Raw genomic sequence first — 24,168 nt, forward strand, 5'->3', positions numbered from 1 at the left:
GTCGCTTCTCAGGGCTTCCACAAAGGTCAACGGTAAGACAGTCGTCGGTTGTGGCGCCTGAACGTCAGCCCGTGGAGTTTGCACTAAACGTCGCTGGAGGCATTCCGAGCGGACGTGACCTTCTTTCCCGCACCCCGAGCAAGTGCGAGGTTGCCCATCGTAGATTATAATTGCTCGACAACCTCCTATGTACAAATAAGAGGGGACGTGCTTGCGCAGCTCTATCCGTATTTGTCTCACCCCATTTAAAACGGGGTACGTGGTAAAACTCGTCCATTTTTCGGCCACATGGGATAGAACTGTACCGTATGGTCGAAAGGCGTCGGTAACAAGTTCAGACGGGACCTCAAACGGAAGTTCGAAGACTCGTATAGTGCGGATCCCCATTCCCGCGTGATCGACTGTAACTGCACCAACATTCCCGTCGGCATGACAGAAACGATACCCGTTCGGTGATCGTTGTAGAAGTCTTTCGCAAGCAGCCTCGTCAACAAGCTTGACATAGACGACGCTTGAAACGAGCGATAAATTGATTCCCACGATTTCCTGTGGATCGATTTTCACCTCTTCTCTGAAGAAACGTTCAACCTCGTGTGCCTTTGGTCGTGTATAGTCGTTCGCAAAACTGAACTTCAAAGTCGTTTTTCTGTACGAGTGTGCCATCTCGTTCTATACTCACAACACCGCACACGCGAAGCTGCTCCGGCGTAAACAAACAGGCACGCGCACCACAGCGCGGCCGGCAGGCAACACGGTCCGCACTGTGTCACTGCCGAAGGCAGACTGTTTTATTAATTTGTTCAAATGGCTCTGAGCACTATGGGACTTAACATCTATGGTCATCAGTCCCCTAGAACTCAGAACCACTTAAACCTAACTAACCTAAGGACAGTACACAACACCCAGCCATCACGAGGCAGAGAAAATCACTGACCCCGCCGGGAATCGAACCCGGGAACCCGAGCGTGGGAAGCGAGAACGCTACCGCACGACCACGAGATGCGGGCCGCCATCTGAGCTACCGAAGCACGACTCACGACTCAAGTTTCATATCACCGCACACTCCGCTGCAGAGTGAAAATCTCATTCTGGAAACATCCCCCAGGCTGTGGCTAAGCCATGTCTCCGCAATATCCTTTCTTTCAGGAGTGCTAGTTCTGCAAGGTTCGCAGGAGAGCTTCTGTAAAGTTTGGAAGGTAGGAGACGAGGTACTGGCAGAAGTAAAGCTGTGAGTACCGGGCGTGAATCGTGCTTCGGTAGCTCAGATGGTAGAGCACTTGCCCGCGAAAGGCAAAGATCCCGAGTTCGAGTCTCGGTCGGGCACACAGTTTTAATCTCCCAGGAAGTTTCAAAGACAGTTATCTTTAAATTATGTGTGTATGCATAAATGCCTGATGATGAGGAAAACAAACTTGAAACACATTGCAATGTGTTAAAATGAACATGAAATAAAAGTGACTCGGAGCAGAAAAGTCCAAATAATTCATTCATTGTCTAAAATGCCTGAAAAAATGACAGTATTAGAAAACATGCAACGTTTATGTCAAAGTTACTTTTGCTGTAACTTGGATGGTAATTTGTCAGTTTATAACTTAGAAAATTGTATGTATTACAGAACGGATCGTAAAATGAACAGTGCATTTCATTCACAAAGACCACTAACCCTCGTAGACCACTACCCCTCGCAGTACCAAGGGCAGGGGAGGGAGGGGGGTACTTTATGCCTAGCTTTTGAACGAATTGTAATCTAGTCACTTTATATTATTAAATTTTGAAAAAAAAATATGTTTCTAATTAATTCTTCAACTACATTTTATACTTTAAATTTTTCAGTTAAACTTAACGCAAAATTTTATATATCAGCAGTAGATGTCACTTTCCTTAATGAGTGTCGTATGCAGTATTTCTAGGATCAGAGACTTAATTACACATCAGCATCTCTTAAAAAATTATTTTTGAGTAAGGGTCAACTATAAGCAATGAAATTCGCATTTTTTTAAATTTTTTGGTGGTGGTAATAAACTCAGTAGTACACGTTACTGAAAGTGCATTGATATTGCCAAGTGTGTTCTAACATGTATTTTCACGTTGTGGATCCTACTTACACATCAGCATCTCCTTAAAAAGTATGTTGTTAATTACTCCAACAACAAATAACGAGCACTTTTTTGGGTGGCCATAATGTACCCTCCTCTCCTTCCGCCCTCCCCCTCCCTGGTAATGGGCTTTATGGAAAATACCTTGGTATTACTGGGGTTAAACCGGAACGGAACGGCACCCCCATTAGCTGATAGCTGATACCCACCGCACATACAGACTGTCAGCTACTGATGTTTTTATGGAGCAATATATTGCTGCACGCATGTTGCTAATGGAGCTTACACGTTTTAGAGGTGCGAATACTGCAAGTTACACCGTTTATATAATTTTTGATACTGTACGCTCTCATGTGAGCTGAAAGGTAGAATGTTTGACGAGTATGCTTGATAGATAATGAAGGTCGTTCAGACAGTTTTGAACAGTTAGGCAACATACTAATTGACCTGCTTTATTTTAATGACCAGTGAAATACCAGGCTGCTATTGGCTGTTTCACTATAGTGTACCGCAATGTGATTACAGGAGAAGCGCCATCTTGGTTTGTGACATCATAGATGTGGCGTGTGATGTTTTGCCTTTACCCATGGAGTGGGTGCAACACAAAGGTCCATTTGGAACTCGTTTGTACATTGTCATCATAGTATATGACATGTCATTATCCTGTACTGTGGAAGATATTGTTGGTGTGGTTACCCTTGTTATAAGCCACTACTGAGAAAATATTTTGTAATACATTTTTTGTTAACATACTTGTATGGCTATGTTCTAAAGACTTATTTTTTCCTAATTGCTGTAGACTTCCGAAGGTGATATAAGTACGTCGAAACTGGTGAAATGCCGTAAAACATGCCAGTTCTGCAGTCGAAGACTGAATTTTATCTTGAGAAAAATACAGGATGTCCGTTAATTATCTTTATAACTTAAGAATTTAATAACTATCAAACTATACTAGATATTAAGAAATGGTTTTTAGTATGTCATAAATCAAAGTTTTTTATTTTTATGATGCAATTTTTACGCAAAACTGAACTTGAAAACCTGATAAAATGCGGACGCCACAGGGAGAAGCTCAGTGTGCGGCGTGGTTCGTACAGACAGCGTCCGATTCCCAAGTGCAACGAATGTTTCGAACACGGTATGGAAGGAAGCCACCTTCCAAAACAACTACTCGGGGTTGGCATACGTCGTTTGTGGAAACAGGTAGTGTTGTCTATAAAAGTGGGTCGGGTAGCTCATCTGTTTCAGACGCCAACGTGGACAAGGTACGGCAGGCTTTGCAAGGACTCCGCCAAGATCGGTGCGTACAGCGGCCATAGGGATGGAACAGAGACCATCAACAGTGCACAAAGTCCTGCCCGCCTATATCCGTATAAGGTGCAGCTGCTTGAGGAATTATAGCCTACGGACAAGCCTCAGACCGAACACTTTGCGTTGGATATGTTAGGCAAGATTGACTTTTTGGGAAAGATTTTTCTTCTCCGATGAGGCAACGTTTATATATCTGGCAAATTGAATCGTCATGACGTCCGTATATTGTGTTCACAGCATCCTTATGTTACACGTGAAATGGAGACAGTCCCAAGGTTAATGTTTGGTGCGGACTTACACGTAAAATTGCATCATTGATCCATTCTTTTTCAGCGAGTCCTCCGTCAACGGTAGGGTTTACCTGGACATGTAACAAGAGTTTGCTGCGCCACAGTCGGAATGCCTTCAACGTGACGTCATATTCCAGCAGTATGGGGCGCCACACACTGGTCGGTACACATCCTTCAATTTACAAATGGTTCAAATGGCTCTGAGCACTATGGGACTCAACTGCTGTGGTCATAAGTCCCCTAGAACTTAGAGAACTACTTAACCTAACTAACCTAAGGACATCACACAACACCCAGTCATCACGAGGCAGAGAAAATCCCTGACCCCGCCGGGAATCGAACCCGGGAACCCGGGCGCGGGAAGCGAGAACGCTACCGCACGACCACGAGCTGCGGATTCAATTTACACACGAAAAGTTTCCGGATAGATTGATTGGATATGGTCCAATTCGATGGCCGCCACTGGCCTCTTCCTGTGGCGTTTTGTAAAGGATCTGGTGTACCGAAACGAGATTAGAGACCTAAAGGACTTTAAGGCGCGCATTAGCAATGCATTTGAACACGTCGCAGTGGACATCTTGTATCGTACGTGGAGAGAAATGGAATCCCGACTAGACATTATCCGCGTCACTAAAAGTGCACACATTGATGTGTGTGAATCAGGAAACAAAACTTTGACGTATCACATGTTGAAAACCATTTGTTAAATAGTTTTTAAAGGTATTGAAGTTTTAAGTTGTAAAGATAATTTATGGACACCCGGTATGGAGCTTTAGTGGACCTGGAGGGTCTTGTTTGATTCTGTATCGACGATTAGTTGTTCACTGGGAAGGATGTTTCATTTTAGAGACGCGGTACCACGCATAAATATGACGTAACAGAATTTTACGACGCGGTTGAGGTGTGGGCTGCGCACAGGTGGGAGTAGCGTGAGCGTAGTGTAAGTGTAGTGTTGTGTTGTGTACGCACCTCTCTGTGGGCGACCTGTGCCTGAAGGCCGGCGGGTAGGTGCACGTCCGGTAGATGCTGACGGCGAACATGCCGGCGTTCAGCAGGAACAGCAGGCCGATCGGCCCGTAGAAGTAGTGCAGAGCCGCGTCTTTATCTGGCGACACAGAACACAGCGGCGGGCCGCGGTTAGGACAAAGGCGTGTTAACATGTTGCACGAATAAACTTACCACAATAAAAAAGTATAAATTTCCTACCAATATTTTAGATTTTCTGTAGAGGATTTCACTATTTCACTCTTTCACTTTCATGATGTCTTATCCAGTAGCACAATTATCTTGCGTTGTTTGGGACACACTTATGTAAAAGTTTGTCTTCCTTTAATTTATTTATGAAATGCGCATTATTAAGATAACAAAATAGTCCATTGTATGATTCTTCAATTTCAGAGTATTAAATTTATACACAAATAAAAAAAAAGTTTTGCATCACCTCGATTCCGAGAGCTCCGGAACCTCCACAAAAAATTGGAGTAGAGATCAACATAAATATCACTTCCGCCCTTTTTATTGCTCATGAAAACCACACATGGCATGTTATGCCACTATACAGCGAGACCTTCAGAGGTGGTGGTCCATATTGCTGTACACACCCGTACCTCTAATACCCAGTAGCACGTCCTCTTGCATTGATGCATGCCTGTATTCGTCGTGGCATACTATCCACAAGTTCATCATGGCACTGTTGGTCCAGATTGTCCCACTCCTCAACGGCGATTCCGCGTAGATCCCGCAGAGTGGTTTGTGGGTCACGTCGTTTATAAACAGCCCTTTTCAATCCAACCCAGGCATGTTCGATAGGGTTAGAACATGCTGGCCACTCTAGTCGAGCGATGCCGTTATCCTGAAGGAAGCCATACACAAGATGTACACGATGGGGGCGCGAACTGTCGTCTATGAAGACGAATGCCTTGCCAATACGCTGCCGATATGTTTGCACTATCGGTCGGAGGATGGCATTCACGTATCGTATAACCGTTACGGTGCCTTCATTGACCACCAGCGGCGTACGTCGGCCCCACATAATGACACACCAAAACAGCAGGGAACCTCCACCTTGCTGCACTCGCTGGATAGTGTGTGTAAGGCGTTCAGCCTGACCAGGTTGCCTCCAAACACGTCTCTGACGATTGTCTGGATGAAGGCATATGCGACACTCATCGGTGAAGAGAACGTGATGCCAATTCTGAGCGGTCCATTCAGCATGTTGTTGGGACAATCTGTACCGCGCTGCATTGTGTCGTGATTCCAAAGATGGACCTCGCCATGGACGTCGGGAGTGAAGTTGCGCACCATGCATCCTACTGCGCACAGTTTGAGTCGTAACACGACATCCTGTGACTGCACGAAAAGCATTATTCAACATGGTGGCGTTGCTGTCAGGGTTCCTCCGGGCCATGATCCGTAGGTAGCGGTCATTCTCTGCAGTAGTAGCTCTTGGGCGGCCTGCCCGAGACATGTCATCGACAGTTCCTGTCTCTCTTTATCTCCTCCATGTCCGAACAACATCGCTTTGGTTCACTCAACACTTCCCTTGTCGAGAGCCCTTCCTGGCACAAAGTAACAATGCGGACGCGATCGAACCGCGGTATTGACCGTCTAGACGTGGTTGAACTACAGACAACACGAGCCGTGTACCTCCTTCCTGGTGGAATGACTGGAACTGATCGGCTGTCTGACTCCCTCTGTCTAAAAGGCGCTGCTCATGCATGGTTGTTTGCATCTTTGGCCGGTTTAGTGTCATCTCTGAACAGCCAAAGAGACTGTGTCTGTGATACAATATCCACAGTCAAGGTCTATCTTCAGGACTTCTGAGAACCGGGGTGATGAAAAACTTTTTTTGGTGTGTGTATATGAACAAAAAGGAATTACTCCGAAGAGAAAAATTACGTGCTAATACTGCCGATACCAGTCCCCAGGACCTCCAAACACAGCATTTAGGTCCACAAAGTTAAGGAAAAGTCCATATAGTTGCTGTTTTGTTAGCTGTTATAATAGTTTATTAGATGCTACTTAAGCACAAAATTATATTTTTTCTTCGTCGTTTCATATGCAATAGTTACAGCTTTACTATTGTAAAGAGTATTAAATAAGACTGCTAAAACTAAACTCTACAACCAGCCACTTCCACAGACACCAGTCTGACGTTAGGGAGGTGAGCAAACACTAGAGTGACAAGTGTATCTTGTCCAAACAAGCCAGACCATGGTCGTATCTCAGTCGAGGCGATAAGGTGGTGCTTCAGGACCGGACCAGCTGACAACATGCTTTACATGAAGATTCATTCACCGGTACGTCTATGTTCAGTACCATCCAGCTGCTCGCCGACATACAAAATACAATTTGCCTTGCCTGTTTTCTAAACATGGACCTCTACGCTCATTTAGTGTGCTCAACATAACAGGAGCTCTACATATTTTAACAAGGTCATAACGTCCCGGCACAAATCATTAGCAGTAGTTTCCACATTTCCACATGATGAACTTTTGCTTGCTTGTTACTAGGATGATTATTTCAGAGCTGTTCAATTTACAATGTAAGTACATTAAACGACTCCAGTTATTATAGCGGTTCTTGCTAACTGTCCTAATGACCGTTGATAGCAGTTCTGTTATTGATGACTTTATGTATTGTGACTGTTAATATTTAAATTCAACAAATCATAATTCCTTAATTCTGTGGCACATAAGCACTATAGTGCTTTTCGTGTACTGTAATATTGTTCTACCAAGAACGGACGGAAGAATCAATTAACATGATTTGATATTAGCTTTAATATTTTGTTGCACGTCGTTAATTCAATGCACTTCTTCTTGGACCTCCGAGTCGTCATGGAGTGTGAGTGTGCGTATGGAACTATTGACATGAATGTGACCAAGTTTTGTATCGGTACGCATGAGACAGCATATGCTACCTAATATGTTCCAAAACACGGGGTTCCTACATCGCGTTCTATTGGTGAAGGAATAGGTAGAGACCATTTGTATACCCAAAAAAAAGGATCGTCTTAGTGTCACGATCCTACACAGCTCAGGGTCAAAGGTTGAATGTTAGACACTTCCTCTTGTTTAGCAAATGGAGAAAATCGTTTGATTCTTTTTGCATTTTATGTGGTCTACGGTGGGGCTTAGTGGGTTTATGGCGGCACCATTACTTATTAGTCGGTTCCTTAGAAAATCTCAAAATGTTTTTTTTACCATTTTTCGTACTAAAACTGAGCCTCGGGTTCCAAGACGACAATGTACAGAAAATGGCTGAAATTTTTATTCTACATTCCTAAGATCCCGATTTCAAACATCTTCGAAAATTTCCTTGATATCTTTATTAGTTTCCGAGATACAGCTGTGTAAACGTAATTTATAAACTGACGTAGCGCGGAGAATTATGCTGTAAAGCGTCTCCGTTATCAGCAGAATGATTCTGGAAGCCCCATCTTGTACTTGAGTACGTTCAAAATTTATGTGCATGTGAAATCTGGTCTGCGTCATTTCAGTTTCACGTACAGAAACTACCAAAATTTTACTGATCCATAAAGTTCTTTTTATAAGAGTGACATGCCCTGTTGTGGAGCAAAAAGCAGGGAACCAGAGGAAGAATGCAGAGAAAAGGCGAATATGATCCTGTTTAGAAGACAGACTGGAAAGTGGCGTACCAGTTGCCTCATTCTACCTTCTCAGCACCCTTAAAATGCGAACATATTCGCTATTTTTTATGGTAACGGAGAATGTGACATTGGGAAAGACGGAAAAGTAATAAACAGTGGAAGATAGTAGACAGTGGTAGAGAAAGAAGGATGGGAACGAGGGATACATTGGTAGTGAAACATAATTGACAGTGGCAGAACAGTGCTAGGGAAAGAGTGAAGGAGACAGTGCTAGCGAGACAGGAATAAAGAGAAGGAGAAAGTGGAAGTGGGTGGGAGCCAGTGAGAGACGGAGTGTACGTCAAGGTAAACAAGAGAGAGAGGGAGGGTAACAGTGAGAAGAGACAGCAGCAGAGGAAAGGAATGGATGAATGAGATAGAGCTAGTAAGGGAGAGCAAGAGGGAGACAGTGACAGTGAGAGAAGTTAGTTAGTAGTAGTAGTAGTAGTAGTATTAGTAGTGCAAAAGGGACTGTCTCTCAGCTGCAATGAGAGAGAGACACGAAGAGATAATGACGATGAAGTGGGCTGGACGCATAAGAGAGAATGGGCAAATGGGAGTGAATGGGTATGAGAGACTTACAGCACACTGGTGGGTGTGAGTGAATAACAAAGAACTCTGTGGGAGTGACAGGTGAGTTGCACGTTAAAAAGAGCGCGGGTATGTTCGCATGCAGGAATTTTTGGGAAAATCTCTATAGGGGCTGAGGAAGGTAGAATGAGGCAGATGGTATCGTGCTTTTCGGACTGAATGATTTGAAACAGGAGCATAATAACCTTTCTTGTGCGTCGATAGGAGCATTTTACCTCTGGAATCTGTTTCCATGAGATTAATCACAACCATGTGCACTGTGAAATAGGTTGCTGTTTGTTGTAGGTATGTATACTGCGCTTACCTAAGTGCGACAACGAAGCGTGTGACAAATTATTTACTACACATTTGTTAAACTTATTTGGTATTACTTTCGTTAGTGGACAACATCTTTTTTCCCCTGCGTAGATCTGAAGACGCGATCCGCCAGTGTAATCTGAATTGGAATTTTCCTGCCCGATTTCCTGTTTTAACGCAGTCTGACTAACTTCTACATTGAGCCTACAACGTATGCGCTTCGTTACAGAACAGATTTTTGTGAATAGAGTGCATAACGTGAATGGGTCATCCATTGTAGACGGCCTTCGGATAAAATGTAGAACAGTTAAGCTTAAACTAAAGGTCCCTACCGTTATAAGACGCCGTGCATTCTGTATTGCCATGCGAAGGCACAACAAGCCGTTCACCCTGCCAGCAACACAGGGCCTCTGCCCCGACCAGTGGCCACTTCTGCATAATATCCTACGTCCATATTACTGTGTCACTGAGCACAATGTTGCCAGCGCACTTGTTAGTGCACAAGTCGCTGACGTGCTTATGCTGGTTCCCAAGGCTCCTTAAATTCGTTTGGTTTATAAACATGGTATCTGCTCTTCAGAATGGCCCACTTAACGTGTAATTACTTCCTCTCGAAGCATACTCTGTGACTTAGTAGATATGTGAAGGCTTCAGGAAGCCGCGAGGCGGGACTATCAACTGATATCCACACCGCTCTCATCATAAAAAATAAACATAATAATCGTGAGTTGAGTCAGAGTATGCTGACAGCTAAGATTGAATTGACAGTGATGTTCATCATTATAGGTATCAAGCATTGTGGTCCAGATTAATATCTTTATGTTGCACGTCACGGCCATCGTGGACCTGTGAAACAGAACTGAGCAAATATTTATTAAAATGCGATACAAAACAATTATTCACCGGACACGTTTACTTACGTTTTTTTGATTTATTTATTTCGCAGCCTTAAGCACATGTTGGACCAAAAAATCGCTGATGATAGAAGAGATTCATGTGACAGGTACTCGGCTTCACCTTTTTGATTGTGTAAATATCTACGTCATCAAATCGATTTTAACATTATAATAAAGCTAGATTGAGATGATAATGAATCGCTGGTTTGCTAAACAAGAAAAGTCTGGTTCATGTCCTTGCCTGTCGTAACGTAGAGTGTCCGGGTCGATGAAATTATTCGAAGAAAGTGTCTAGGGATTCCTTTTCTCCACCACTGACCAGGTACTGCATCTAGAAGAATGTCGCTGATGAGAAACAAAATCTTAAGGAAAGGAAGGAAATAAGTTCAGTGGGAGTGGGTAGGGGTGCGGCACATGATGTTGACTTCACGAAAGTGGTGCGTGAATGTGACATTCGTGTTTCGTTGAGACACAGTACTTGTAACAGTAAAACCCTTTGCAGTTTATTTTTATGACTTGTAGAAAATCACTACTTATTTGAAAATAGGCCATAGTTTCGTGTTGTTATGGATATCTGCAGTTGCACTGTTTGAGACTTCGCATAAACGCAATGGCGCTATTGTATGCGAATGTTTGCTAGCGAGTCGAAGTCGGGATGGTAACGTGACAGAGCAGCAATAAAGGGCCCAGGTGCTTTCGTTTTCATTCACCACAAGGTTTACTTTGTGACAACGAATATGACTCGCACGTTTTACAACAGTTGTGGTATGAATTCAGAAGTTGCACGAAGCTATAGTAGTCCTCCCTCAAGCGAATATAAGAAGGAAGGACAGAGTTTGTTGGCATTTTGGCGTGATGGTTATCACACCTCAGTAGGATGAGGATGGGGAAAGAGCAAATAAGGAGTCATCTCGGGAGTAGAATTACTTTACATCTGGTATACACGAACTCAAACAGAATTAAGACTTATAAGGTGCTGATATTTCACTTTTCTTCAGTTAATATGCTGATCGGTGCTATCTCCGTCGATATAAATTGCTTGGAGAACCACACTGCTGTTTCTGCGACATCTTCCACGTTCGAAATGGCCCCAGATGGCCCTATGAACCGAATAATATTATACCTTACGCACACACAGGTTCCAACAACCGTTTACTCCAGCCCAGACAAAGGAGGAACTACGAAATGTTTATTTAGAATAGAATCTTATCACAGATTCTAACTGTAGAAAAGATTACAATCCAAACGACGGCAGTCAGCTGTATGCATACTCAGTGAACTGGTAAATGAGATATGCTAATTTCCCGCACATAAGTAGTTGCCCACGCTATTCAGAACTGACTGAGGTGTTGCCAAGCGAACGGGGGACAGGATGAAAAGGTTCGGATAATTTTGAGATTACTGGAAATCAATTTATTAAAACGATCCCAAAACGGTGTGTTCGTCCAACTTGGTTCCCAGCCACGCCGTCGCAGCATAATACCTATTATTTTACTGTCTCTAGATTGGCGCCACTCTGGTTAACCAAAGTAAGAAACTACAGCCCCACCCTACCCACTGTCACTCAGCAATAAACTGCCCGAGAGGTCACCACAGCTGCTACCTCCGGTAAGATTGTCGGCGCGGACTGTATTTTGCGTGGGGAAGTCGCTGAGTAAATAATTAAAAGCAACGGAGACATATTCTCCAGCCCACTCTGAAGCAGTATCTAGTCTATGTCGGTTGGTTCAAATGGCTCTGAGCACTATGGGACTTAACATCTGTGGTCATCAGTCCCTTACTACTTAGAACTACTTAAACCTAACTAACCTAAGGACATCACACACATCCATGCCAGAGGCAGGATTCGAACCTGCGGCCTCGCGGTTCCGGACTGAGCGCCTAGAACCGCTAGACCACCGCGGCCGGCTATGTCGGTTGGTTTCGCTTCATCGTGATGATTGTCGGCAAACTTGTCGCCATCTTAGTTGCAATGTGTGCCTAACTTCATTACCTGGGAGCCAGAACTGTATTGGAAACTAACCGCAGCAGTACAAAGTCCTCAAGAAAGCGTATGTGACCTCTGCTATCCTTTTGACAACATGCGCTCGCACCCCTGTTCTCGTTTCTATTACTCTCATGGGTCGTTAACTTCAGACCTACTTTCTTCAGACTAATTCTCTCTCGTTATCAAGTAATTTTCCTTAAGGCCCAAAACGAGCTCCAACCGCTATTTTCTTTGTATGGTTATTCACAGTCCACTCACATAAATGTGACCACCTGTTACAAGCGTCAATAACACAGGCCAATGATGGGAAAACATTTTTGCTGAAACTACCTTGTTCTTTATGTTTTTTTAGGGTGGGAATTACAAATATGATACTTAAAAAACTGAATCACCCACCATTTCTTCACATTTTACAGTTAAATTTATTACATTAAGCGATTTTTAAACAGTTTAACAACTTTTGTATAGTTAAAATAATTTAAAAAGGAGGTGTAATGAATGTAGATGACGTTGGCACAACTGCTGAGAAACATTCTGGCAAAAAAAGGTCGATTCTATTGTTGGGTTAACAGATGGTGTTTTGTTTACTGTCAACTTAACCTCATTTTCCTGTTTCCTGTACATGTACTCAGTACAATGTCTAATCTTCGTTGTAAAAACTCTGCTGACAGTTTTTGTTATATTTGTGGTGAATTTGTGATTAAAAACCACCAAAGAACGATTACAGACTTGTGAAAAAGTTTTATCTATCATACTTTGGATCTAAACTTCGTGATCAAGACAAATCTTGAGCGCCGCATAAGGTATGTTATGCGTGTGTTGATGATCTGAAATGGCTCTGAGCACTATGGGCCTTAACTGCTGAGGTCATCAGTCCACTAGAACTTAGAACTACTGAAACCTAACAAACCTAAGGACATCACACACATCCATGCCCGAGGCAGGATTCGAACCTACGACCGTAGTGGTCGCGCGGTTCCAGACTGTAGCACCTAGAACCGCTCGGCCACATCGGCCGGCTGATGATCTGAGAAAATGGTCCAAAAAGGAGATGGAGCGAGCCAAGAAATCATTCCAATGATAGCTACTTTTGCAGTGTTGATATTACTGATCATAATTCGAAAAACAAGAATGTAATAAGCTATCTTAGCCTTCCGTCCGCCATACAGCCAGTAGGGCATGGTATAGATTTGCTGGTTCCTGAACAACCAGATGATTTAAATTATATTCCAACAGAAGTATTTTCTGATGTACAATTTGATTTAGATGAACCAGATGATGATGAATTCCATTGTAATACAGAAAGTCTAGAGCCCAAATTGTTTACGCAGAAGTAGCTTAACGATTTGGTTAGGGATCTGGGTTTAACGAAAGAAAAAGCTGCATTGCTCGGCTCTAGATTAAAAGAAAATAACTTATTGGCAGTTGGAACGAGCATAAATGTATAGAAAGAGAGAGGAGCAATTTTCCAAGTTTTTTCAACAGGAAGGGTGATTTAGTGTACTGCTCAGACATTCCCAGTCTGATGAATGAGTTTGGTATTGAATACAAAAAGGAAGACTGGAGGCTGTTTATTGATTCATCCGAAATTAGTGATGGAAAAACGCTAACAAGGCTGCTAGAACACCAACATGATGGGGCACTACTGTTGGTCACTTCACCGAGAAGTTCAGTAAGAGACTCATGGTAGAAAAAGCTACACAAGAAGCTTCAAACAAAAAAGAGAAAGAAAATACAAACAAATACAAACCAATTTCAGGTGACAAGTGAAACCTCTATTAACACATATCATTGTTTTAAGTAGCTTACTGTGAATATAAACCATGCTTATGTTGTAACAAAGCGTTTCATTACTTTCCCCATTTACCGTATAGCATAGGATTTTTATACTAAAGTATATTGCTCGAAAACTATGGGCGATATAAAAGAAAGTAAGGCTAGGTTTCGATTAGCTCATAAAAATCTATAAGGATCAGCTGTCAAAGTAAAAAACGTTTTTCAAAAAAATTTTCGTTGGCCTATGTAATCACTTTTTACGCCGCGGAGCACTGTGAGAACAGACTCAACGAGGTTCTGGAATGTATTAACAGCGATGTGGAGCCATGCCGTATCGAGTGCCGTGGCCATCTTCGCTAGGTCTCTCGGTCGCGGATCCATGACGCAAACATCGAGGTGGTCTCACAGATTGTCGATTGGGTTTTTACCCTGGGAGTTTGATAGCCAGGACAGTACTGTAAATTCATCCTGGTGCTCTTCGAACCACACACGTAGACTGTGAGCCGTGTCACACACTGGAATGTCCTGCTAGCAGATGCCAATGTGTCGAGGAAAGACAAGCTGCACGTAGGGGTTGACATGGTCCCTGAGGATACATGCATACTTGAATTGATCCATTGTACCTTCTACACTGGCAGGACCACCAGGCAATGCCACGAAAACATCCTCCAGACTATAAAGTACGCAGGGTGCTTGGTTTCGGACTTTTCACGCCGTACACGCCAACGGCCATCTGTCCGATGGAGCATAAAATGTGATTAATCTGAAAAGGCCACCTGTCTCCAGTCAGGGGTCGTCCGGTTGGGGTACTGCCGTGCAGATTTCGGTGAACAGCAGTCAGCGTGGGCCATATTCAGCAACAGTTCTTGAACTGCCACTGAGGACAGACTGTTGGTAGTCCTTTGGCTCGTCTTGGCGGTCAGCAGCTCAGCAGTTGCACGTTTATTCGCCCGAACCCATCTCCTGAGCCGTCGTTCACTACTGTCATATATGGCGCGTGGTGCACCACAGTTGCCTTTGAACTGGTTTTGGACAGCGTCGTTTTACCATCCACGGTATACTGTAAGAACGGCGGAACGCGAACAGTTTACAAACTTAGCCGTTTCAGAAGTGCTTCCCCGATAGCTAATGGTCATGTCCTTTTGCACATCAGATAAATCGCTCCGTTTCCGCATTACAACAACGACTTCACTGTTTTAGGCGTTCTCCCGCCAAGCTGCTGGTGCTCCCACCTGACGTCTGTGAGTCGTTATTGCACCTTGAAGTCGAACATAGGCGGCGGTCATGTTCATGTTATTGGGCCGTCTATGTATTCCTTCCCAGTGGATATGATGATGATGATGATGATGATGATGATGATGATGATTGGTTTGTGGGGCGCTCAACTGCGCGATTATCAGCATCCGTGCAAATTCCCAACCTTTTGTCAGCCCAGTCCAGTCTCGCCACTTTCATGAATGATGATGAAATTATGAGGACAACACAAACACCCAGTCATCTCGAGGCAGGTGATTCCCAGTGGACAGTGCTCTTGTGTGATAGCAGTCCGAAATTGTTGGTTCATGGCCTCTCATACTATGAAGGGTGCCTCATCTTTTCCAATGTGTTTGTAGTCATCATCATCATCATCATTTAAGACTGATTATGCCTTTCAGCGTTCAGTCTGGAGCATAGCCCCCCTTATACAATTCCTCCATGATCCCCTATTCAGTGCTAACATTGGTGCCTCTTCTGATGTTAAACCTATTACTTCAAAATCATTCTTAACCGAATCCAGGTACCTTCTCCTCGGTCTGCCCCGACTCCTCCTACCCTCTACTGCTGAATCCATGAGTCTCTTGGGTAACCTTGCTTCTCCCATGCGTGTAACATGACCCCACCATCTAAGCCTGTTCGCCCTGACTGCTACATCTATAGAGTTCATTCCCAGTTTTTCTTTGATTTCCTCATTGTGGACACCCTCCTGCCATTGTTCCCATCTACTAGTACCTGCAATCATCCTAGCTACTTTCATATCCGTAACCTCAACCTTGTTGATAAGGTAAACTGAATCCACCAAGCTTTCGCTCCCATACAACAAAGTTGGTCGAAAGATTGAACGGTGCACAGATAACTTAGTCTTGGTACTGACTTCCTTCTTGCAGAAGAGAGTAGATCGTAGCTGAGCGCTCACTGCATTAGCTTTGCTACACCTCGCTTCCAGTTCTTTCACTATGTTGCCATCCTGTGAGAATATGCATCCTAAGTACTTGAAACTGTCCACCTGTTCTAACTTTGTTCCTCCTATTTGGCACTCAATCCATTTATATTTCTTTCCCACTGACATTACTTTCGTTTTGGAGATGCTAATCTTCATACCATAGTCCTTACATTTCTGATTTAGCTCTGAAATATTACTTTGCAAACTTTCAATTGAATCTGCCATCACAACTAAGTCATCCGCATATGCAAGACTGCTTATTTTGTGTTCACATATCTTAATCTCACCCAGCCAGTCTATTGTTTTCAACATATGATCCATAAATAATATAAACAACAGTGGAGACAGGTTGCAGCCTTGTCTTACCCCTGAAATTACTCTGAACCATGAACTCAACTTACCGTCAACTCTAACTGCTGCCTGACTATCCATGTAAAGAACTTTAATTGCTTGCAAAAGTTTGCCTCCTATTCCATAATCTTGTAGAACAGACAATAACTTCCTCCTAGGAACCAGGTCATATGCCTTTTCTAGATCTATAAAGCATAGATACAATTCCCTGTTCCACTCATAACACTTCTCCATTATTTGCAGTAAGCTGAAGATCTGGTCCTGACAACCTCTAAGAGGCCTAAACCCACACTGATTTTCATCCAATTGGTCCTCAACTAATACTCGCACTTTCCTTTCAACAATACCTATAGTCAATATACGATTTTTTGATTCAACTACAGCATCTCTGTTACACGTCTATAGCCTCCCCCTGTCCCTAAAAACTCAATACGCCACTATTTAATCCCCTGCTGTAGAACGTAAGATCCGATGTTGAACGGTCAATGAGAGAGCACGTACGTTACCTAGACCCCAGTTTATCTGAGAAATTGTAGGAAGGAGTGGCAGAGTTGCAGGTACGCTTGTGACCATCGGTAGGAATTTATAAACCTATATCCACATTAACCTAGAGTTGTCTCGTGAAACAATCGTACCCCACCTTTTTCAGTTACTAATCGTATCACGAGTGATGGCGAAGCAAAGCCATAAACCTTTGCAAGACATTACAGGCCTTGAACATATCGCTAGTGGGGTAATGGCGGTACCATCCCTATTTTGATATCAAATTGATCAGTTAATTACTCCATGGATTGCATCATGGGCTCTCCTCAGCTGTCACACGAGATTTTAAAATCTGAAGAAAAAAAAAAACCGTTCAGTCTAACGAAACAGCTATGTTAACCAGCTTCTTTCAGTTTGATGGAGAAAATTACATGGGTTTCAGACACGTGAAATAACTATTACGGAATACAGTCTTTCATGCTACCTGTTCACTTGTTGGAAAAAACACAATCATTTTACAACACTGGTGTTTACAAAATGTAAAAAACAAATCATGAGAGCATGCCTTGTAACAGAACCTTCTAACATCACCTAGTAGACAACCCTGTGAGATTCTACCGTTATAGCAGAAAATACCATATGCAGGCTGACATCTGACATACTTACTCCATAACTTGCCTCTACCGAGCTGTGTGTAAAGTTTCTGTCCCCTGTAGTTGAAGAAGTAGTCCCAATCCAGCAGACCATAATTCGAAATAGCAGCACATTCTTGCATTATAGTGTCGTAAACAATTTGATAATCACAGAACAGCCTGTTTCATGCTATCTACTCACATGTCAGGAAAAATACTATCATTCAAAGTTCCACAATGATCTATAATTCATGTGGTGTCTTCTTTATAATTAGAGGTCATGAAGTATGAAATAACGTGGGACTTCTGGTAACATGCTAGTATTTTTAAACACACAATCGTTACGATAATAATAAAAACAGTCATGATTCCACAAGAACAGACACAGTCGATTTCTACAAGGGCATGACATTCATTTAAGACATATGAAATACCGATACAGATCTGCATCTATACAGTCATTTATTACGTTCAAGAGCACTCCTCCTCGTTATTTGGTAACATCTAAAGTAAGTAAAAGAAACTATGAACTATCTGAATCCAAACTTTAACCTGCCATACCTCTCCTTGTAATACACTCCTGGAAATTGAAATAAGAACACCGTGAATTCATTGTCCCAGGAAGGGGAAACTTTATTGACACATTCCTGGGGTCAGATACATCACATGATCACACTGACAGAACCACAGGCACATAGACATAGGCAACAGAGCATGCACAATGTCGGCACTAGTACAGTGTATATCCACCTTTCGCAGCAATGCAGGCTGCTATTCTCCCATGGAGACGATCGTAGAGATGCTGGATGTAGTCCTGTGGAACGGCTTGCCATGCCATTTCCACCTGGCGCCTCAGTTGGACCAGCGTTCGTGCTGGACGTGCAGACCGCGTGAGACGACGCTTCATCCAGTCCCAAACATGCTCAATGGGGGACAGATCCGGAGATCTTGGTGGCCAGGGTAGTTGACTTACAGCTTCTAGAGCACGTTGGGTGGCACGGGATACATGCGGACGTGCATTGTCCTGTTGGAACAGCAAGTTCCCTTGCCGGTCTAGGAATGGTAGAACGATGGGTTCGATGACGGTTTGGATGTACCGTGCACTATTCAGTGTCCCCTCGACGATCACCAGTGGTGTACGGCCAGTATAGGAGATCGCTCCCCACACCATGATGCCGGGTGTTGGCCCTGTGTGCCTCGGTCGTATGCAGTCCTGATTGTGGCGCTCACCTGCACGGCGCCAAACACGCATACGACCATCATTGGCACCAAGGCAGAAGCGACTCTCATCGCTGAAGACGACACGTCTCCATTCGTCCCTCCATTCACGCCTGTCGGGCCACCACTGGAGGCGGGCTGCACGATGTTGGGGCGTGAGCGGAAGACGGCCTAACGGTGTGCGGGACCGTAGCCCAGCTTCATGGAGACGGTTGCGAATGGTCCTCGCCGATACCCCAGGAGCAACAGTGTCCCTAATTTGCTGGGAAGTGGCGGTGCGGTCCCCTACGGCACTGCATAGGATCCTACGGTCTTGGCGTGCATCCGTGCGTCGCTGCGGTCCGGTCCCAGGTCGACGGGCACGTGCACCTTCCGCCGACCACTGGCGACAACATCGATGTACTGTGGAGACCTCACGCCCCACGTGTTGAGCAATTCGGCGGTACGTCCACCCGGCCTCCCGCATGCCCACTATACGCCCTCGCTCAAAGTCCGTCAACTGCACATACGGTTCACGTCCACGCTGTCGCGGCATGCTACCAGTGTTAAAGACTGCGATGGAGCTCCGTATGCCACGGCAAACTGGCTGACACTGACGGTGGCGGTGCACAAATGCTGCGCAGCTAGCGCCATTCGACGGCCAACACCGCGGTTCCTGGTGTGTCCGCTGTGCCGTGCGTGTGATCATTGCTTGTACAGCCCTCTCGCAGTGTCCGGAGCAAGTATGGTGGGTCTGACACACCGGTGCCAATGTGTTCTTTTTTCCATTTCCAGGAGTGTATTATCTGGAATCTCCTGAGTGATCGCGCCAAGTTTCCGTCACTTCTGGCAGATAGCGTAGTTTGAAAATGGCGTCTGTGAGTGATGTACGTTACAAGCAACGTGCCGTTATTGAATTTCTCATTGCAGAGAAAGAAACTTATGCAAAGTCTGTGGAACATTTGCTATCGACAGAAGAACAGTCAGTCGCTGGGCATGGAGGGTGAGGTCATCAGAAGGCGGTTCGGTGGATCTTCACGATTTGCAACGGTCGGGAAGACATCCACGGATGTGCAACCTGACAGCCCTGACCTAGCCCCCTCGGACTCCCACTTGTTTGGGCCATTAAAGGATGCCATTCGGGAAGACATTTTGAGTGCACTGAGGAGGTGATTCATACAATGAAACACTGGCTCCGCCACCAGGACAAGGATTGGTACCGACAGGGCATACACACCCATGTTTCGTGCTGGAGGAAGGCCATAGAATGGTACGGACAGATTACGTGGAAAAATAAGGTGTGAAGATAAAACACCATTCTTTCGTGTGTGTAATTCTCATGATGTTCAATAAAGAATTGTTGAAGAAAAAATGCGGTGCATTACTTGATGGGCAACCTTCGTAGAATCTCCTGATGTCACCCTATAACATGTTACCACATCTTTCTTCCGATATATCGAAAAACAAATACGTCAGTGGGCTGTCATCAACTATAATTGCTCCACAGCTCACTTTCACGTGTGTGTGTGTGTGTGTGTGTGTGTGTGTGTGTGTGTGTGTAAAGTTTTGTCACCCGTGCAGGAAAGAAGACCATATACAGCAGGCTATCACTCGCAATAGATGATTCTCGTGTTACAGCGACAGGCAGCAGATATCCAGGTGTTTCGTCTCGAAGAGTGCAAGTGCGCTACATCCTTATATTAGACAGGTACATGATCACTTTTTTGTTGTTGACTATCCCTGGAAGTTGCTGTTCACAACACACAAGGAGTAGTAGAAATAAAAATGGGTACTGTTATTTCGTTGGCAAAAATAAAAAAAAATGTGGTTGGCAGTGCAGCATATGGAAATAGGAAGAGTCTGCAGCAGTGAGGAACGTCTCCAAACAGTTGTCTGAATGCGATGACCTCTACACTTAATCCCACGTTCCACAATGACAAGTAGTATATGTCCAGTGTCCCGCCAAGCCTCTCTCCATCTCAAACAAGTGTTGTCAGTCAATCATTATGTGGTAATAAACAGTTGTACCAGTGGATGAACTGGATGCAAAAGACACTGACGATTTTGGACGATGTAATGCAAGAAGAACTGCAGTTGGTAGCGCGATCAATTTTAGCAATTTTACCAGTTTCTCTGTAATTTCAACGCCGGCCAATGACACAGCAGAATGGTTTCCAGTTTCTCCATCATCACTAAACCACCCCTCCACTACTTTGTGAGTACCATATACTAAGCTGCGAATGCAGCTAGAGGACTGTGCAGTACCTCCATTCGCTCATATACACTAAAATATATCAGACAATGTCCTATACCGATGCAGTTACGTTATGTACATATTTCTAGCACGTCGACCATAGTGCGGAATTTCCGATTACGACCGGTCAGCATTCCCTACGTGTATGCGGGTCACAGAGTTTTCTCACATTCATAGGATAAAGTTGGAGATCGAAAGATCTCGCATTGTCCTTGAACAACCGTCCCTGCAACAGTGTCGCTGATTTAATTTGCAACTGACCAGAAGTCGGAGGTTACTGTACCTGCTACATTCCACGTCTCATGAAGGAACATAATGAGCTGAGTCTGTATCTGCTGTTCAGCAAAGGCTGTTTCACACAATCTTACTCACGGAATCTCTCCAGATGTGTGCATGTTGAGGAGGTTAGCACCCTTTATCGGTGTATACTAGACCTGAAAATGTTGTGGTGATATAGCAGACGGTTAAGAAGAAACATGTGGTTTGTGTATGATGGAGCTCCAGACTGATAGAGTTTGAAAAATTTTACTTAAATCAACTATGCTATCAATTCTAGAGTATTATTCCAGTGTGTGGAGTCAGTACTAAGAAAGTACAAGCAAGAGAGAAATGATTGTAAAGCATAAACACAAACACTCCTAAGGCTACGTGATTGTGCACTTAAGAACGCTATAATGTTAAAGCCATGTGGTTTCCGAAGTATTAGTCGTGTGGAATGCAACGCTCTTAATACTCTAATGCAGAACACACATGTCCAACATCTGACATGCAACGACCCTGCAAGTTTTTTACCCCAATCACTATGGTGACAAACTTTATGATGATAAAACTACTTTCTTCTACGCTATTCTGGGGTCCTAGGAAGTGACCGAGCTGTCCTCACTACGAAGGTATCTCCAATGTGTATTCCCCACTCGAACTGCTTATAAACCAACTCGAACGAAGTCGGGAGACTGCTGTTCCGCCTCTTAGGAAATTGATGGACTTTATACATCTTTTTAACTCAGAAACATACGTACCATCAATCATATTTCCCGTGTCAGTCATGCTGTTCTGAGGAATGCGGCCATGCCTCACTAGGAACTAGAGCGTTAGTTGATACATTGAGTTACCACACACGCCATGTTGTATGAAAATGCACACAAGGAAACAGCGATCTCATGCTAGGGAGTCAACACCACGATCAGTAGCCAAAGCAGATGTAACAGTTTTATTGTTGTTTACACTAGCACAGCCACGGCCCCCTGGCAGCCTTCCTCTTGTACGCGGAAGTTCTGATCTGAAGTTAGGTAGTTTTGCTCGTGTGTAGAACAATACAGCAACTTCATCCTAATACCATGTCTCTATAGCACACCCTCCTCACACTATTAAGGCAGATACACGTGGCATCAGGCTACTCTCCAACAGACTACGCTAGGGAATGGCTTAAGTCTGTTAAGCACACACTTTCTCTGCCTCGTGATGACTGGGTGTTGTGTGATGTCCTTAGGTTAGTTAGGTTTAAGTAGTTCTAAGTTCTAGGGGATTGATGACCATAGATGTTGAGTCCCATAGTGCTCAGAGCCATTTGAACCATTTGTTAAGCACACTGATTCATATCCTTAATAGATATGGAATAACATTGCTTGTGAGAATCAGCCCTAGTTCGGTAATATCTATATTTGACTGCATGTCTGAGGATATTGTCCTGGATTGAGATACGTATGTTTCACCTGCTTTAACAGAGCGCTTCTGTGTAATACTTACATCGCCTTTGTTGAAGTATGTGTTACGAAAACCCACGTAGTTTACAAGGGGACAGGGAGGGTTGAAACTGAATGCAGACAGAGCATAATTATTAAGCTTTTCATGGTCTTTAGTGTCCGGTTACACCAAACCCACCTCAATTCCCCGAATTTCATGGTATTTTTTCTCTAATTTTATGTATTCACAGTCAGTTGACGTAATTTTCCTAGGTTTTCGCGATTTTACATATTTCATCGTATTCCCCTCAATTTTACGCGTTTCCCATCAAACTGAAGTAATTACGCCAGGTTTTCCTCGATTTTACCGATTTTATGTAATTTTTCATATTTTTTCTGTAGTTTTCCATATGCATATGCTCATATTGCTGACATACCCATGCGTTATTCGATTTTACACGAGGATATTTGCGTGTCTTTTACTCCATCCTACAAAAATCTTAAGAATTCCCCTCTTCCCAATGATCTACATGCATGCGTTTTGGATAGCACGATCATGAAAAATATGGTAACACTCGCTTCACTCCTAGATGAGGCTCATCGAGTGATGAAAATGACGGATACATTGGAAACTCGAAGTCTGGAAACAGTTCTGCGTACTGCTATGATACGTCAGGGAGCTTGTCTGCGGACTCGTGTAGTGATGCACTTGATGGAAATTCAAAGTTTGGAAGTAGTTCACATGTTCATTTGACTTCCACTCAGTTGTGTAGGGATCTGCACCAGGGAGTTTACTTGTGTACAGAGCTTATTTCTGGTGCTTCTCGGATATTTTACCCACAAGTATATTCGCTTATTGCTTACCAGATGAGCTTCGCTAATTCTGCTTTTACCTTAAAACTCTGATATGTTACCACAACCCTGTCAGAACATCTACAAACTGTAGATTTTGGGTATTTTTTACGCTAGTAATAAGTCATTTGTTAGTTGACGAAGTGTCAACTGCATCCTGGACCATAAGTGTTTCCCTTCTCCCTACCTTCAGAGTGTGTCTCCTTAGCAACATAATTTATAGACGAACAGTTAGCAAGTTATGAATTTGAACCGCAATACACACATACACATAGACATTCTGCAAGCATATTTCCAATCGCGAAGTCTCGATTTCGACTTGTACGTCATTTTTGACAGTGCTACAGCCCTGTAAATAGGGAAAAACTTTGCCAAACGGTTCTGTAAGCTCATTTAAATTCCTCCTGCTAGTGAGCATAACATCTTAGATGCAATATATGCAATATATCGTAACAATATTTTCTAGATTCTCCAGTAATAACAAACGAAGGCACCCTGCTGCGCCTATCACACCTCCTTGTATACTCTTAAAGATCTGCGATGATGGCACATGATGATCCCAGTTCCACTATTTTGTGTGCTAGATGTGCTTTGGATGGAGGGAGACAGTCCTCAATGTCTA

General features: G+C 43.7%; 1 protein-coding gene across 1 annotated transcript in view; it reads right to left on the reverse strand.

The window, feature by feature from the left end:
• The window catches only part of LOC126108326 (G-protein coupled receptor Mth2-like), a 137,855-nt gene that overhangs the window by 17,306 nt on the left and 96,381 nt on the right, over positions 1 to 24,168 (reverse strand). The window contains exon 5 of the mRNA XM_049913579.1: positions 4,667 to 4,802. Coding sequence (XP_049769536.1) covers positions 4,667 to 4,802 — 136 coding nt within the window. The remainder of the gene's footprint in view (positions 1 to 4,666; positions 4,803 to 24,168) is intronic.

This window comes from Schistocerca cancellata, chromosome 1 (genome assembly GCF_023864275.1).
Source record: "Schistocerca cancellata isolate TAMUIC-IGC-003103 chromosome 1, iqSchCanc2.1, whole genome shotgun sequence".
Classification (NCBI taxonomy): Eukaryota; Metazoa; Arthropoda; class Insecta; order Orthoptera; family Acrididae; genus Schistocerca; species Schistocerca cancellata.